We start from the raw sequence: 17599 nt of genomic DNA, 5'->3' as shown, positions 1-17599 counted from the left end.
CGAACATTGATAGATAAGATTTGTATATGAATGATTATTGTATATCTATTGAATTGAAGGCGGTGTGGGTGAGACAATGTGATAGATTATAAAGTGTTGTAAGTTGTAAGCTGTAAGTTGTAATGTGATGCGCCAGGGAGGGTTCGCAAACTCGTATATGGTCGGTCAGTCGTTGGTGAGGGTTTTGTTGAAGATGATTGATGATAGGCAGATGATATTTTTTAATGATAATGATAATGTTAATGATGAACGATACGGAAGATCAAGGATAAGGATGTTTTTTCTGTGTATGTATGAGTTGTTTGTGATTTTTCCATGTTTTTCGTGTTTTCATGTTTTTCAGGTAATAATCGACCCGACTGATTTCTTTTTCCGATATACTGTTTGGATATATGATATATGTTTTTACTATAAGTGGTAATTATGTGATTAATCCCTTTCCAGCTACGTAATAGGCTTTTGTTTTAACCTGCATGTCATATGTGATACGAGTATGTGAATTATCCTCAATGTTACGTTTCATCATAAAACGATGCACAGATGTTCCATAGGCTAGACTTTAGGGTAAACATATACAACACGTTTAAAAGAAGAATCTTTCGCACGGTATTCATCGGCTTGTTATTGGGAGAATTCTACACAACACAATCTGCCAAGGTTATATCTCCTGCAGGAATGAGATATCAGGGTCATGTCGAGGTACTTTGGTACAGTAACTTGGTATAAATGCATAAGATTATGCAACGTATAATGGCACGCTTCTCTGATGACAATCAGCCGCTCTGTGACATCTGATCTCATAAGATTCTCGACAATTGTGATTTCGACAATATCGGCTGGAAACATTGAGATATCCAGTCGGCGGACGGGAAGGAAACACAATACGACAATTATGCATGAAATGTTCTGTATCCTTTATCTAATATTGCTTATTTACTCTATTCTTGTGCAACACCATCTATAACCTATTTGCTAGTTCTCTTCATATCTGCGGTAAGGATATCGTTCAATTTGGTTCTTTGCTTGCAGTTTTCTAGTCGAAAGATCAGTATAACAGTCCAGTTGTAACTGTAGGTAAATCGAATACTCACCGAAAGAGAAACTCTTGGCCAATTCCTCTAATTCATCAAAACTAAGCCCTTCGAAATATTTACCATACTCGTGACAAAGTTCTTCCTGTGGTATTCATCAGTTTTGCTAAACGACACTGCTTCATATAAGACTTACAGATAATAAAATGTTTCGTACAACTCGACCGATGTGAGTAGCAGGTTTCCAAGTTTGGGGATATCGCTGAGCCAAAGATGGTACAGCATCCAAGAACCATTTCTCGAGAGGATCAAAAACCTCTCGAACAGGTACATCGTCGCATCCCCATTCATCAGCGGCGAGTTGCTACAGTTACATGGTCAAAGTTAGTGAGATGAATGATGCAGTGTCTTAACTGTATGCTCACCTTTTTCTTCTCAAGGAATGGCTTGAGTCGCTTCATATAAGCTGTATCATCCCCGACATACACCATACCTTGAAAGCCGATATCTGATATATGCTATATTCAGTAAAGTTCCGTTATGAGAAGTTGTGAGAATGCTCACCTTTGTACAACCAGATTGACCAACTCGCTCTACTCTTAGCATAAATATCAAGTTGACATTCCAAGACATTGTACCGTCTCTCATTGATTTCCTGCCAGTCTGGTAAACCATCTCCGGCGTTCTGATATACTGGACCGAATTCACCATTCCAGATTGGTCCCTGTGTTATAGGTCAGTGGATATATTGATATGTATCTTGCATCTTTGGATAACTCACTTTAATCTTTTTCATATATTCCACTTTACGATTGAACGACCTTTCATGATGGGCAACTTGCTCTGCGGATCCCTATTTTCGAGAATTAGCGAGATTAAATTTATTTATGTATATAGCAATGGCTTACTGTGAAATCTGAAGGAGGATTTGGGAAACCGTATCTACAAGCAGAAAATCAGCTGATGCAACAGGATGGATGTCGAAGACTTACCTTGAGTAATCATGACAAGCATAGACAGCGTTAGGAAGCGGTTCCCCAAAATGACTAAAATCGGCTCCGAAGGTGCTGATCAAAAATTGCGATTAGCTCGGTACCGAATGACACCATAACCAGTCGGAGAGATATCACTCACTTCCCATCCAAGAACAAAATGTGATGAGGATCGATATCTCTGATAGCTTTCTCTACTCTGACATAGAAGTCCAGTAAACGTGTGTGTTCTGCATCTGTGGGCTCATTGAGAGGATTGTAACCAGCTACCCAAGTGTTATCTTTGTAGTGCTACGTAGTAGGTCTAGTTCAGCTATTTGATACATCGCAGCGAAAGCGATCAACTTACCCGAGCGAGATGTTCCCAGATAAGTACAGTTCGGTCTTGGAAATCCTTATGTTCCCAAACTAGGGGCATATCGTTAGACACAAATCTTGGTTAGATACTACACATCTAACTCACAAAGAGCTTGGTGATTCCCTGCATCCGCATGCCAATCTATGTTTTGTCCTCCAGGAGCTGCATGTAAGTCGATAACAGTGTAGATATTGTATTTTGCGCACTGTCTGGGGTCAGCCATCTTGCTGCAGCATTTCTACATGAGACGGTTATTCAGATGACTTACTAAATCGATAACTCGATCTAAATGTTTAAGCCCTTCCTTTTTAAATACACGGGGATTCATATCATCTTCAAAATGTCGATAATTGACCTAAATACAAGGATGAAATTCAGTATCCCCATGTTTCATTTCATATAGCATATTTGGGGAATTGAATTTTAGGGGGATGACATACCGGTAATCTAATACAGTTTAGACCTAAAGAAGCAAAGAATTTGGCATCATCTTCTCCGAAGAAGTGTTCCAGGAACTACGATCAATAGTAAGTACAATCCAGATTCACAAGCAGAGGAGCTATATCAACTTACCTTATCAAAGAAGAAGTCATACTTTTCCTGTCCAACGGCTTTCCTGATTGCTGCTCTGGCTTGAAATTCGTGACCTGGGTAACCAGTGATGAAGTTCTCCATGTTCACTACACCAAAGTATGTTAGCTGCAATTAGACCTCGGAGAGCACGATTAAGACACTCACTCCATCCTCCTAGTCCAGCTCCTGTATTATCAATTGTCAGCGACAGTCATACAAAGATGCGTTATTCAACTTACCTTTGAGCAGGATTGGTTTTCCATGGAGAGTAATGTCTTCTCCTTCTACCACCAAATAGTTGTTCTGATTTGCGTTGACCATTGTCGTACTGATTATCGCGGTGTGAAGTCTTGTACTGTTGAGTTGAGATATCTAGATTTCTTCAAACTAAATAATCTTGTTATTATAAACATGCTGGTATTCTGCAAATACAACATACTTCGGTCTTTAGGGATTGCATAGCATGTTGAGAGGGCTATAATTGCTTGGAATCTTACCAAGATACATCAAAAGATAGCTCGGTAGATATGATGGTGAAACAATTGGTGATATCTGCCGAAGTTGAAGTTTGATTAAGACATGTTCACCATATTGGATATGGGGTAAAGTCGAATACAATATGCGGCTATTGTCGATATATTCCATCCGGAACTGACGTACTCCTCATGAAATCAGCTAACAATGATAATTTACTGCTGCTGCTGTATTATGGCGAGATGATATATATGTAAAGGATATATGTGTTGTAGTATGTATATCACATGAGACAAGGTATGGCGATAATACGAAGACAAGTTTAAAAAGAATTCCAAGAATACCTTAAACTATATTCACTTGAACGGGCCGGAGCATATATAACCTTTAGCGGGGTATGATGGGGAAAACATGCAGTAAACCCGTAAATAAACACTAAATCAAACGTAATATGAACCTAGGCACCGCTACTAATCTTCTTGAATCATGAATTCCCATTCAGATATCGTTGGAGAACCCACATGTATCACATAGCTAGTAACTTAAGAGTAGAGAGTATCAAGGCGTTTCTCGGTACATTGCATTGTACACCCTTTACTTTCCACCGAGTCATTTTTAGTCACCATGCCATGACACCCGGATGAAACTCGGTAGTTTGATCAGCTGACATTTTGGATAACCTTGTCAGATAACATCGTTGTATACACTTGTGATCATAGTAGATGCGGTTAATAGGGGTATTTTACCTACTCGGGGAATATGAATATGCTATCAAGATTGATTAGTACCTTTCAGATGTTAACCATCTTCGCGTGAACCATCATTCATATAAAAGAAGGAATGATCTTTTAGATCAGGAAATTCCCTTTCACCCAACTCCTTCACTCATCTTCAGATTTATCACAAGAAAGAAGTAGGACACTTTCAGTATGGAACACGCAGTACACGAACGAAGAGAAGATGAAGATCTTCAACAAATTATGAAGAATCGTGATACTCGATGGTATCGAGGTCACTTGGGAAAATTGAATTTGATTTGTTTCTTATGTATCATCACTTCGATGAATAACGGTTATGATGGTTCAATGATGAATGGTCTCCAGTAAGTTCTGATAACTTCGCACCTTTGCTATATCACATACTGATACGAAGTAAATGAAGATCACTTGATACTTGGAAAAACTATTTCGGTACTCCTACCGGTTCAACACTTGGAATCTTTAATGCCATTCAATCTATCGGGGGTATCGTCGGTTTACCATTCGCACCTTACCTCAATGATAGACTCGGTAGAAGATGGACCATGTTCCTGGGTGCTGCTAGTGAGTCAATCGAGATATATTGGAAATCATTCACCTGCTGACTCATGATTATAGTTCAACTTATCGGTGTTGCACTTCAAACTGGAGCTCAATCCGTAGGAATGTTCATCGGTTGTAGATTCGTCATTGGTTTCGGTCTCGCTTTCAGTTGTCTTGCCGCACCTACTCTCCTTACCGAATTAGCTTTCCCTTCACACCGAGGTCCAATCACTTCTCTTTACAACTCAACATGGTATTTAGGTTCAATTATCGCTGCATGGACAACATTTGGGACTTTTAGAATGAACACAACTTGGGGTTGGCGAATCCCTTCATTACTTCAAGGTGTACCTTCAGCTATTCAACTATTCTTGATTTTCTTTGTTCCCGAATCTCCAAGATGGCTGGTAGATCACGGTAAAGATGAACAGGCAATGAGAGTGATTACCAAACATCATTGTGGAGGTGATTCAAACGATCCTCTTGCTGCTTTTGAATACAACGAAATCAAGGAAGCTCTTAGACTTGAAAAGTTAGCCAACAAATCTTCAACTTATTGGTCATTATTCAAAACTCCCGGTAATCGAAAAAGAATGAGAGTTATTATCGCTATTGCCTTCTTTTCTCAATGGTCAGGAAATGGTATCGTCTCATATTATCTCAATTTGGCTCTTAACGGTATCGGAATCAGATCATCAGGTCAACAAACACTTATCAACGGTATTCTCCAAGTTTGGAATTTAGGTACTGCTTATCTCGGTGCTTTACTTGTTGATAAACTTGGTAGAAGACCTCTTTGGCTCATTTCAGTTGGCGGTATGCTTGCAACTTATACCATGTGGACAATCTGTAATGGTATTTACGCCAAATCGGCAACCCACCTTGATGCCGATGGAAATCCTATCGGGGCTAATCTCAATGCTGGTCATGGTGTACTCGCCGCTATCTTCTTGTACTACGCTTCTTACAACCTCGCTATGTCTCCTCTTTTGGTTTCGTATACCGTCGAAATGTAAGTGGATATCATTGCTCATCGTTAAGACTGTTTTGCTTACTAGTTTCCTATCACAGCTTACCCTTTCGTATAAGATCCAAAGGATTGATGGTAATGCAAATGTCGGTTAATGCTTCTCTTGTGTTCAATCAATACGTCAATCCCATTGCCTTGGGTAAACTTGGATGGAAATTATACATCGTCTACACTTGCTGGCTTGCTTTTGAGTGAGTAAATCGAACGAAACCCCCGTTTTTTCAACTATACTGATGTACTTTACCATGCAGATTCGTTTACCTCTACTTCACTGTTGTTGAAACTAAGGGTAAAGATGGTCCTCTTCCTCTTGAAGAAATTGCCGCCTTATTTGACGGTGAAGACGTGACAGAAGAGATGAAAGCAAATACCATGGCTCAAGTCGCCAACCCACAAGCTGGAGATAATCTTGGCGTGGATTACGACGAAAAAGCAATCGGTGGCAAAGATGTACCAGTCCATCAAGAAGTTCAAGAAGCCCAAGCACCAACTCTTGGCAGAAATTTCTAAACGTTGTTGTCAAAACGAGTAACATGAAGGAAATACTCAGTCTGGCTCGAATTTACACTGATCAAAACGTATCTCATAGTTAAATATCTTATTTTGCATTATAATGGTTTTGTTCAATTTATAGTAGTCATAGTAGTCGAACGATAAGGATCTATAGTGGATGTATCTATCTGTATGAACGAAGCTTTACGTCTGTTGTGCTGCACCGTTACTCAACCTTTCACTGCTGAGCGATTGATAAACGATATGATATATTTGACTCTAAGACCCCAACCATGATTTATGGGGCATCAAAGTGGACCCGCATGGGAACTTTTTGCTTTTAGACTAAAAATAGGATTGTCCGATTGAGTCAGGCCGAGACAAGACAACTGGAACAGCGTGATACATCGAAACGGAGAGATCGGCGGCAATTGAATCAATAATATATATGATTTAACGTTAACAGAATGTCGTACTACAAGAATATGCAGTAGTATGTTTATGTGTGCTCGTGTGTATTTCCTGCTTCTCCGGATGAAACCAGTTATACAGGTTGACGTAAGGTTGATTGTTCTACATTTCAAAGATGATCACGAGCAAGGGGGAAATTTAGCGCTAATTTAACTGAAATCTGCCGAAAAAACCCAGAATTCGGGTAATATAATTTGCAAGATATCCGGATAGTTTCTGGTGAGATTAGACTAAGATTATTGTTTTGACCCTCTTTTATCTTCCTTCATCTCGCCGTTTCATCAATAATGTTTTGATATCTTCCAGATAGTCACGGATTGATCTATCAAGCAAGTAAGTGTCTCAAATGTCACAGATACCAAGGCAGCTCAAAACTTGTGATCAATGTCGGACTCGCAAGGTGAGTAGTAATCTTCTCTCTTCTTTTAGCGAAGTGGAGGGCCTTTTTTTTTTTTGGAACGAGTTATGCTGTACTACGTACTGGACTGACACATTCCCTTTGAATACAAAATAGATCAAATGTGTAGCCAATGAGAAAGACAGGGAGTCTACGTGTGAAGGATGTACAAAGTTGACTATAGAATGCACTTATGACTATGTGAAGAAAAAGCCAGGAAGAAAGAATTCGTGAGTAGCAGTAACTCCCGAATGCACCATAATCGGTAGCAATCTGACCTTTTGTTATAGCCTACTTCCTGTTGTAAAGGGTCACAATGGAATCAATGGCAATTCTTCATCATCGTCATATGCTCAAACTTCTCATCGTACGATCACTTCAATCCGTCCTCAATCACAGTCCAATGTGAGTCACCTAAAGTACAGTTACTTCATCAATCGTTGTACTGATCACCCGCTTTAGGTTATATCTCCTGCCCCTCTCAGTGTTACAAATCCTCAACCAGTGTCCTCCTTCACCTTTTCTCCCGCTGTTAAAAGTTCAGCTGATTCAAATATTAATTGGCTTGATTCATTGCTCAATGATACAGGTTATCAGACTATCAATTCATTCAATACTTCAACAAATGAGCTCTTTGGGTCAACTGGAGCATGGGATAGGAACATGTCATTTGCCTCAGATCAAGCTCAATTACTATCGCTTGAAAGTCCAGTAGAACTCCATGTTTGTAACAATACAACAGATAATAGCAAAATCAATCTCGCTCTCAAGAGCGGTCCACAGATAGAGGACCTCACCAGTTGGGCCAACATTAGTCATTTTATTGCGCTATTCCTCAAATACTTGTATCCTATCTTACCACTTGTACATCGACCGACTTTTTCGGAACAACTTGCCACTAGAAGAGATTTGGTAGACACAGATTTCAGAGCGCTTCTTCTCAGTATAGGTAAGCTGTTTTTTAGTATCACATTTCATCGAACGATTGTGCTGACATGTCTATTCTCAGTCGCTTATGTTATATCACAGCTGCCGACAAATAGGCTCATAAACGATCAATTCGATATAGAAGGCTTAAAACGTCTACAACGTCGCTGCCATAGAACCTGTAAAGCACTTCAAAGAACATACTACGGTCCGACAACATCAACTCAGATATCGACTATTATCTTGTAGGTGGAAAAAGTTTCATTTAGGAATTTCGCGATCTTATAATCTGTCTAATGACTAATCTACTTAATTTGTAGTGATACTTTCTACCTTCTTTCAATTGGATTAGCACATACTGCTGGTGCTCGATTAGGACAAGCCATTCAATTAGCTTACTCCATGGGCTTGCATAGCGATTCTAAAACTGAAAGTTTAGGCTTAGATCCTATTGAGGTGCAGATAAGGAGGAGAGTATTCTGGCAACTGTATGCGAGCGACAAGTACGTCAGCAATTTACTATTACACCTTATTCATACTGACTTCGTGTTCTACCTATAGGACTAGGGCAATCTCAGGCTTACCAATGATGATCAACGATTTTCAAGGTGTTTGTTCATTGCCTGAACCCATTGATGATGAATTTATCACTTCACAAGGATCATTCCCTCAACCCTCCTCCCGACCATCACCGATAGCAGGGTTCGTTGCTGTGTCGAAACTTTTCCGCATTCTATCGGAATGTTTCTTCCATCATCGATGTATTATGAACAACGTGACCACCGTAGATACGACTTGGACAGTTGGAATAGAAGATCAATTACACCAGCTTTTGCAGGAATTCCCTGAACCTTCTCCTGATCCCTCAATGAACGGTCCCGGGATAATTAAGAACATGTTGGCTGTACAAAGAGCGAACATATTAATCACTGCGGCTATATGCAAATTCGCTTTGGTAAGTGTGCTTATTGTCTTTAACCGAGGCCAGCACTCATCATAATCGTGATTTAGTATGACCTAAGAACCGCTTTACAGTTGGATAAAGAACAATTAGCGAAAGAACGAGAGGGCATAGCGCGGGAAATCCATTCATCGTTAATGAAGTGAGTACCTTTGGATACCTTTGTAAAGTAGCAAATACTGACAGACAATCGCAGTATTCCAGTCGAAGATCTAGCTTCAAATGGAGAATCAGTACGATGCAAGATATTTCACATAGTATGCGCTTTGTGCGATCAGAAACCTGCTAATGGGGTTGATCAGGATCTTATTTGGGATTGGTATAGTATGGTAAGTACTCCAGATATACCCTTATGAGCTTTAGGTAGTGATGTACTGATACGTATGACCCCTGATCTCGTGTAGTTCTCGGCTATAAGTTTTGTTCAGATGCCTCCTCCACCACCAGAAGCAGCGCTTGATAGTCGTGCAAATTCACCACCACCACCTCCCTCTTTTCAACAGCAGTATACTGTCTCTCAACCAGAGACGAATGAATCAATAGCGATCATGGCTAACGCAGCTTCCACTTGAGATTAGAGTTTTTGAAATGACTGGTTGGTTCAATGAGCTAGAGTAAAGACCGCTAGATAGGGTATTCCGGAGTATTGTATCTTGTGAACATACATCATTGTATCGATATTGTATTGCTATGTCATTCTTATCATTATACTGCGTGACTATTTTATCGATCTTCTACTATTGCGGTGACTTTTGAAATATATGGTGGATTACAACAACAGACACATACCCTGAACAATACCTCTGTATGTACTCATTCCTCCTTTACCTCCTCCTTGACCTCCTTCTTCAATTTTTGCGGAGATCCATCTTGCATTTCATTCTTGATTTCCTCTTTTACTGGTTCTTCAACTTCACCTTTTACAGCTTGATCTCTAAACGCTTTTCTGAGCTCACATTTTCCTGTCACTTTACCACCCGCTTTACATTCATCGCAAACTTTACCATGATGAACAAATAAAATATGTAATCCATATTTATGTTCATCTGGTATCCTTTTATTCAAATGATGATAAGTTTGTTCTCTTGATGCATTTTTGGGATGCCAACCTAATAATCCAGTTATCCTTTGAACGTGTGTATCTACAGCGAAATCTTCTCTTTGTAAACAAAATAACAAAACACAACTTGCAGTTTTTGGTCCAACACCATCAAAACTTAATAATTCCATCATTGCATCTTCTGTTGTAGCTTTATGTAAATGGTCTAAAGAATATTCACCATATTTTTCTTTTGCTTGTTCTAAGATTTGTATTATAACTTTTGATTTAGTTTGACTTAAACCACCACATTTTATAGCTTGTTGTAATTTCTCTTTACCACCTGATATTATTTCATCCCAATGATCACTTCCACCATATGTATCATCCATACTAAGTTTTGCTCTTGTTGAATTTGCATCACTTGTATTTTGAGATAATATCGTTCTTACTAAAGCATCTAAAACTGATGGACTATCACCACATCCTGCACGAGTTTTAGAAGCTACAACTTCTGTAGGTCTAACTTTTTTACCATGAAGTGAACTTAAAATTTCATGTGCTAAAGAACATTCTGAAGGCGTAGGACGAAAATAAGTTGGAAATGGCCCATCAAGTGAGTTCTTCTCGTGAGCTTTCAACTTTCTTTGTTTTAAAGTTTGAGGTGAAGTTTCTGTTTTCACCTTTTTAATTGGAGATTCATCAATTGGCGATTCATCTTTGATCTTCCGAATTTTCCGCAATGGAGGAGAAGGTGATGGTGGTGGTGATATCGAAGGTTCGCGCTTTGGTATACGAGTTGAACGACGGGTACTTTGACGAAGAGACATGTTCGCGTGAGGCTTGAGCTGTGAGAATAATATAAACTGATAGATCTGATGTATCGCTGCTGACATCAACAAGCATAGTCGTTGTAATCTGATCGAACTTGCTGATATGCAAGACATCTGATTCATAAAGTGATCGCCGTACGGATTCGATCAATCGCTCAAAAATAGATGACGTATTATCTAAAAGTTGAATTTAACCGAATACCGAAGGCACCATCCCATATCTTACGGATCATCGTTCAAAAAGGTTACTGGTAAGGTGACATTGGCTATCACATGTAAAGTCTCAGTCTCTCGCCTAATTTGATCCTTCCTCATTATCAACCTTGAGGTAGTTGAGCCTGTATGAACTATTCATTATAGGTCATCCATACCGATCATCAAAGGATCTCAATCTTTGTAAACGAGTCGGAGCTGACAATTACTGTTTCACCTAGATACAGTATGCACCAGCTCAAGTATTTCTTTCTCCACTATTATCAAAGTAAAGGACGTCATTGATACTAGAAATAAATCAAAGACTGACCTTAGGTGGATGCGTTTGTAATTACGGACACCCTCAGTCCGGTCAGAATATGGTTATCTTCTATCAGATATGTGCAATTTAGCTAGCATCGCACTAAATTTCTTGGAGACTCTTGTGATGGTGCAGCGATCCGTCTAGATCCTTGACATTGATGTATTAATGCATCCGAGAATCTGGATACAGTGGAGTAAATCCTTCGGTATCCGATAATATGCTCTGAATCACATTGAAATGTTATACAACACCGAGAAACCGAAAATGGTATTAAGATAGCTGAAAATTGATTAAGAATAATTAACATACCTTGTGACCGGAGGTGGCGGATCATATGTATTGATCGTTCAAACCTATGATAGCTTTTGCTCCAATTATGGGATAAACTCTACTGAATAATAGTTAATCGAAAAAGAAGACTAAAAATGGCATTCCAGAAAAAAACAAAAGATGGCATAGTAATAAAGTGAGGCGTTTTGCGGCATATTCTGACTACTACTGACCATAAAAAGAAACATTTGGTATTATTGTAATTGTAGAAAACAAGATGCAATAAATGCGAGACAGTTCAATTTAATGAAGAACTGTAAGAAGAAAACTCTTTTGCGAGACATTTTTTTTTCTTATTTTTTTGATAACCAGAAAAATCGATTCCTGGTGGCTTGCTTCTCTATCTTATCAATGTAAATTCCAATTACTTGTAATGTTCACGATCTTTTTTTACTATATGCGTACAATAACACATGGAATGTATGGTGAAGAGAAATCCAGATAACATAAGGTTGTTGAACCCTGAAGACTACGCCACCGAATCTGGTAAAAAAAGAAGAAGGAGGAAGAAAGACGAAGTAGAGGTACGGATGATCGACAAGAGGAATCCGGTAAAAAAATAGTTCGGATTTTATGGAATGATTCGTTACCCTGAAAGCCGCCTGCTTTGCCATCTATTATTTGAACAACAACAACAACAACCATTACTGTAATGTTCTATTTTAACTTTATCATTCATCTCTGATAACTCACCGTTTTTACCTTGTTTTTGTTTTTTTAGCCAAAAAGAATACTGAAAAAAAGTTCTTCCGAACCTTCTTTTATTCAATCTGACGTATACAAACATGCGATCGCAAATCAAACTTTTCAGTGGAGTCATGTTCGATGAGAATTATATGTATATATATAGAGAGACTCGACGCCACCGTCTAAGTTTCCCAAAATTCTTCACAACTTTCAACAACGTCAAGTTCAACATTTATAATAGATCGTTGATCGATCTAGCTCTGAATACTCATACATCTTACACATTTAGACATAGGAGGTCAGAAATACAAGATGTTACGCTCGACAATCTTACTTGCTGCTACGATATGTGTCTCAACCGCTAATGCCCAGTGAGTTTACTTATCAGACACAAATCAAACACAACCTGCTTTATAGCTGACCACATCAACAGCGTCGCGTTATGGGACAAGGGAATGTTCGGTCTCAATTATCCATATAAATCCGACGGTAAGTTTTTATGTTTGAGTGATCCAGTACCGTCACTAATCTATGATCAATATACCTAGATCCTACAAACAACAACTACAACAACAATGAGCCAGTTATTCCCCTCAAATTAGTTGATGGTCGAACCACAGCCCAATGGTTTGGTCATGGTTTATTAGATTATCCACCAAAGTCAGGAGACTTCATGGTATTGCCATCAGGAGGTACATACAATGGTAAGTCTTACCGTAAGAACCTCGTAACATATATACTGATTTCTTCTTTAGGTGAGGTTAGTTGTAATCGGGGTCAAACTACATTAGGAAATCCCAACGATAAAACACCAAAGTACCAATATGCCTGTAAAGTGAGTAACTCTCATCTCGTGTATAAAGATCATCATTGACATTTTCATGCATAGCCTGACGGTGGTGAATTTTCTGGTGTAGGAGCTTTACACGTTATGAACACCTATGGATCTACTCCGGATCCTCAATGGTTCGGAGGTTCAGCTTTAGCAATTGCCTATACGTCCGATGTCGCCAATCTTAAGCCAAACGACATGACAGTCATCAGTGTGAATCAAAATTCAGTATGGGAACGTCAAATCAGTTATCAAATTCCTGCTGGACTACCTCCTTGTCCAGCTGGTGGATGTTTGTGTTCATGGAATTGGATTCACCAAGGTGGTCATGGTGAAGGTTATCCATTTGAGATGGTAAGTTGCATTTTGACTTTTGTGTTTGGATCTTGCTAACATGTTCATATAGTACAACGTCGTCTACCGATGTCAAGTTACCGGTGCTACCAATTCAAAGAATAAAGTTCAACAAGGAGCTGTTCCCAACAAATGTGACAACAACCCTAGTGCTTGTGTCAAGGGTCCTAAAGTACCTATGGTAAGTAAGCGATTCAGATGAATTCCATATATGAGGCTGATTTATCTTATCTCAATGTAGTATTTATGGCAAGCTGAGTAAGTTTGATGGTATACTCGCCTTTTAGTAAACTTTGCTGATGGTTTCATGCTATTACAGTGGTAACAATCTTCCAAATCTCGATACTCCACCTAATTACCGAGACAATTGGGGTTTCGCCGATGGTGCCCAAAATGATATTTTCCAAGTTTCCACCAACCCTGCTAGTTCTTTGTGAGTATGCGATAATGACACAAATAACCCTTTTGATATGTCGCCTGACTCTGGCTTTTACAGCAACCCTACCGCTTTACCTGACGGCTGGTCCGCAGTGGGCTGTTATAACGACAACACCAATGCTCGAGCTCTATCTGGATACACCGTCGTCGATGCTGCCAACAATACCATTGCAGGCTGTACCGCTACATGTGCAAGCAAAGGATTCTTATTTGCTGGAGTCGAATACGGTCAAGAATGTTGGTGTGGTAATTCCCTCTCGTCAACCGTCGCTCCTGAAACAGATTGTAACATGGTCTGCGCCGGTGATATTTGGAGTACCTGTGGTGGTTCAAGTCGGATCAACATCTACAAAAGTGCCAAAGCTCCTGCTTCGGGTAAACCAACACCTGTTGATCCATCCACGTTACCATCAGGCTGGTCTGAAGTAGGTTGTATGGTAGATGATCAATCCAATCGAGCTCTTAATGGAGGTTCTTCAACATCTTCCACTAATACCGTAAACAGCTGTATCGCCTCTTGTGCTGCCAAAGGCTTTGTCTATGCTGGCGTTGAATACGGTCAAGAGTGCTGGTGTGGGTCTGCCTCTTCAAAATTAGTTCCAGCCAGTTCAGGTTGTGATGTAGCTTGTGCAGGTGATGGTGCACACGTTTGTGGTGGTAGTAATCGACTCAACGTCTACGCCGTAAAAGCCGCTTTCACTTCATCAGCAGTGACTAAAACAGCTAGTGTAACTAGTAGTACTACCAAGACTAGTGCAGCTGTTACCTCAAGTATCACTAAACCGATAACTTCTGCTACCACCAAAGCCACCACTGCTTCTATCACCAAGCCAATAACCTCAAGCATCACCAAACCAATTACTTCTGTGACTACCAAAGCTACTACTACCTCTACCACCAAACCAATCACGTCTGTCGTTACGAAACCTACAACCAGTACTACAACCGTAAAGACTACTACTTCTTCATCTGTTAAATCCTCTACCACTTCATCAGCGAAATCCTCCACCATTTCTTCCTCGGCCAAACCAACTCTTGCTTCTCCATCCCCTAGCTCGTCAGCCAAATCAACCCTTTCCTCTTCATCCAAGGCTACTTTAAACATTCCTTCAAGCTCTACAGTACCTGGTCGAACATCAGTTGCCGGAAGAACCACAACCTCAACTACCTCTGCTAAACCCTCAACAAGTTCAGTCACCACCAGTACTTCCACATCCGCCGCTCCTGCTGCTACTACTTCTCTCCCCGCAGGTTGGATGTCCAAAGGATGTTACGTCGATTCCTCTTCTGCCAGAGTACTTGATGGTACCGTATTCGACTCAAAACCAAATATGACCTACACTATGTGTACTGATACCTGTACTCGAAAAGGTTATTCATACGCAGGAGTAGAATTTGGTACACAGTGTATGTGTGGTAATACTTTAGTCAAACCAGTAGCAGTTACCAGTGGATGTGATAAACCTTGTGCAGGTGATAGTAAAGCTATGTGTGGTGGTTTCAACAAAATCACTATTCTTCAAAATACTGCAAATGTCAAGATCAGACGAGAACATGCTCATAGGAGAGGAAGACCTCATGTAGAGGTAATAAGGAGAAGACATGAATAGATATAAGAGATTTTGTGTTTTTTTTCGTAAATTTGTAGCTTTTATAGAGTAAACATATATAATTATTTGTATTTTTAGTTCAATATGCAATCTAATACCGCATAACTTTCGCAAGGCATAAGCCAATTTACAGTAGCAGTACTTAAGTTCGAACGAACAACCAGAGTTACTGGAACTCGATTCCGGTGATTGTGATATAACGTAAATTTGGAGTCGGCCCTTCGGTACCCGGGTTGAAGCACATGTCGCACCGAGATCTCTTGCTATGACGAGGTGTGTTATATGTATCTTGCAAAAAGTCGATAGAGTAGATAGTACTTGAACATACACTTTCTGGCAAAGATCCTTTTTTTTTTGTATTTAATAGTTTCTACGTATCAGTACTTGTTTCACACTTGATATCTCCCAAAACCTTTGATCAAATTTCAAAATGCGAATCGTCTTTACAGGTGGCTCTGGCAAAGCAGGAAAACATGCTATTCCTTACCTTCTCAGTCAAGGTCATCAAGTTCTAAATTTAGATCTTGTCCCTCTAGACAATCCAGATGTTTATACACTCAAAACCGACCTTACAGATTCTGGACAAGTGTTCAATGCATTCACATCTCATTTCAACATGTCAGAATACTCTTTACCTCATCCACCACCTATACCAGATGCAGTAGTTCATTTCGCAGCATACGCTAGAAATTTATTAGTACCAGATAGTGAAATGTTTGCGTCAAATGTCAAACAAACTTATAACGTTATTGAAGCAGCATGTAAATTAGGTATTAAAAAAGTTATTATAGCAAGTTCAGAAACTGTTTATGGAGTTTGTTTTACACAAGGTGAATCAGATTATCATTCTTTCCCTTTGGAAGAAGATACATATGATTGTGATCCTGAAGATTCATATGCGACAAGTAAATTATGTGGTGAAAGAATTGCAAGATCTTTTGAAAGAAGATATAGAGGTAAAACTGAAATTTATGCATTTAGAATTGGTAATGTGATTGAACCACATGAATACGCAATTAATTTTCCAAAATATTTAATAGATCCACCATCAAGAAAAAGAAATGCATGGAGTTATATTGATGCGAGAGATTTAGGTAAATTATGTCATTGTGCTTTTCAAACCAATGGTTTAGGTTTTCAAGTTTTTAACGCAACTAATAATACTATAACATTAAGAGAAAAAACTAAAGATTTCTTAGCTAGAGAATGTCCAAATGTTAAAATCACAAGAGAATTGGAAGATTATGAAGCTCCTTTGACTAATGTCAAAGCTAGGAAATTGCTTAAATTTGAAGAAGAACATAATTGGAGAGACTATGTGAAAGATCAATAGGTCATTGTTAGAATAGTTGTTTCTTCAAAGAATAAGCAGAAGAGTATAAAAAAAGTCTTGAAATGTATCTATTGTTGAATGTATCGATTGACCTTGGATAAGTCTGCTGTGATCAGATATACTTCGTTACAAAACATATGGTTTAATAGCAGTGCAGTGTACGAAGACATGTTCATGGAGTTGAGACAGATATAGAACGACAAGCACCATGCGATTATCTATTTCTTCCTTTTGCGCCACCGTGTATTTTAGATTCCTGCATTAATGGTGTTGTTTACGCAACTTTTGCTCAATCTTTCCTTCTTCCGGCGACAATGCGATACCGCAAATGAGCTACAATGCTTTCATGTAAGATGTACGATAGAGCCTACTTTATATAAGCTGAATCGGTCGCCAAGCATAAATGGGTGATAATGTTCCTATGTATTTTGACATCATCCTGCACCCTACGCTAAAAACGTGTTTGAAGGGAAGTGGTTATGAAGCCTGTGAATAACCATGACTAATCCCTGCAAATTAGTGGGTTTTTGGTGACATTTATCACAATTGGCTTGAACGCTAGCAAAAGATGTTGTTTCACTTTTAGCTTAATGTTAACATGTATACATGAAAACGATGA

General features: G+C 39.2%; 6 protein-coding genes across 6 annotated transcripts; 4 read left to right on the top strand and 2 right to left on the bottom strand.

Moving 5' to 3' along the window:
* Positions 1–965: 965 nt before the first annotated feature.
* Positions 966–3275, bottom strand: L201_007014 (uncharacterized protein; the record flags this gene model as incomplete). The annotated part of the gene is made up of 16 exons (XM_066222725.1): positions 966–1033; positions 1092–1176; positions 1228–1395; positions 1457–1539; positions 1596–1755; positions 1813–1884; positions 1940–1973; positions 2024–2098; positions 2166–2314; positions 2373–2431; positions 2487–2586; positions 2650–2736; positions 2822–2896; positions 2955–3061; positions 3120–3140; positions 3194–3275. 16 exons carry the CDS (start codon positions 3273–3275, stop codon positions 966–968), a joined length of 1425 nt encoding a protein of 474 aa, XP_066078822.1.
* A 1082-nt stretch (positions 3276–4357) lies between these two features.
* On the top strand, positions 4358–6269 carry L201_007013 (uncharacterized protein; the record flags this gene model as incomplete). The annotated part of the gene is made up of 5 exons (XM_066222724.1): positions 4358–4530; positions 4590–4750; positions 4805–5741; positions 5801–5950; positions 6011–6269. 5 exons carry the CDS (start codon positions 4358–4360, stop codon positions 6267–6269), a joined length of 1680 nt encoding a protein of 559 aa, XP_066078821.1.
* A 799-nt stretch (positions 6270–7068) lies between these two features.
* On the top strand, positions 7069–9579 carry L201_007012 (uncharacterized protein; the record flags this gene model as incomplete). The annotated part of the gene is made up of 10 exons (XM_066222723.1): positions 7069–7122; positions 7237–7349; positions 7410–7524; positions 7582–8068; positions 8129–8291; positions 8367–8549; positions 8608–9001; positions 9058–9149; positions 9204–9336; positions 9412–9579. The coding sequence occupies 10 exons, from the start codon at positions 7069–7071 to the stop codon at positions 9577–9579; spliced, it is 1902 nt and encodes a 633-aa protein (XP_066078820.1).
* A 241-nt stretch (positions 9580–9820) lies between these two features.
* Positions 9821–10876, bottom strand: L201_007011 (uncharacterized protein; the record flags this gene model as incomplete). The annotated part of the gene is made up of 1 exon (XM_066222722.1): positions 9821–10876. The coding sequence occupies one exon, from the start codon at positions 10874–10876 to the stop codon at positions 9821–9823; it is 1056 nt and encodes a 351-aa protein (XP_066078819.1).
* A 1849-nt stretch (positions 10877–12725) lies between these two features.
* L201_007010 (uncharacterized protein) lies at positions 12726–15647 on the top strand (the record flags this gene model as incomplete). The annotated part of the gene is made up of 9 exons (XM_066222721.1): positions 12726–12784; positions 12847–12902; positions 12962–13117; positions 13169–13248; positions 13303–13599; positions 13652–13780; positions 13841–13857; positions 13919–14032; positions 14096–15647. 9 exons carry the CDS (start codon positions 12726–12728, stop codon positions 15645–15647), a joined length of 2460 nt encoding a protein of 819 aa, XP_066078818.1.
* Positions 15648–16077: 430 nt separating this feature from the next.
* On the top strand, positions 16078–16980 carry L201_007009 (uncharacterized protein; the record flags this gene model as incomplete). Its single annotated transcript, XM_066222720.1, has 1 exon — positions 16078–16980. The coding sequence occupies one exon, from the start codon at positions 16078–16080 to the stop codon at positions 16978–16980; it is 903 nt and encodes a 300-aa protein (XP_066078817.1).
* Positions 16981–17599: the final 619 nt, after the last annotated feature.

This window comes from Kwoniella dendrophila, chromosome 10, assembly GCF_036810415.1.
Source record: "Kwoniella dendrophila CBS 6074 chromosome 10, complete sequence".
Taxonomy (NCBI): domain Eukaryota; kingdom Fungi; phylum Basidiomycota; class Tremellomycetes; order Tremellales; family Cryptococcaceae; genus Kwoniella; species Kwoniella dendrophila.
This window is presented reverse-complemented; position numbering and strand designations above follow the sequence as displayed.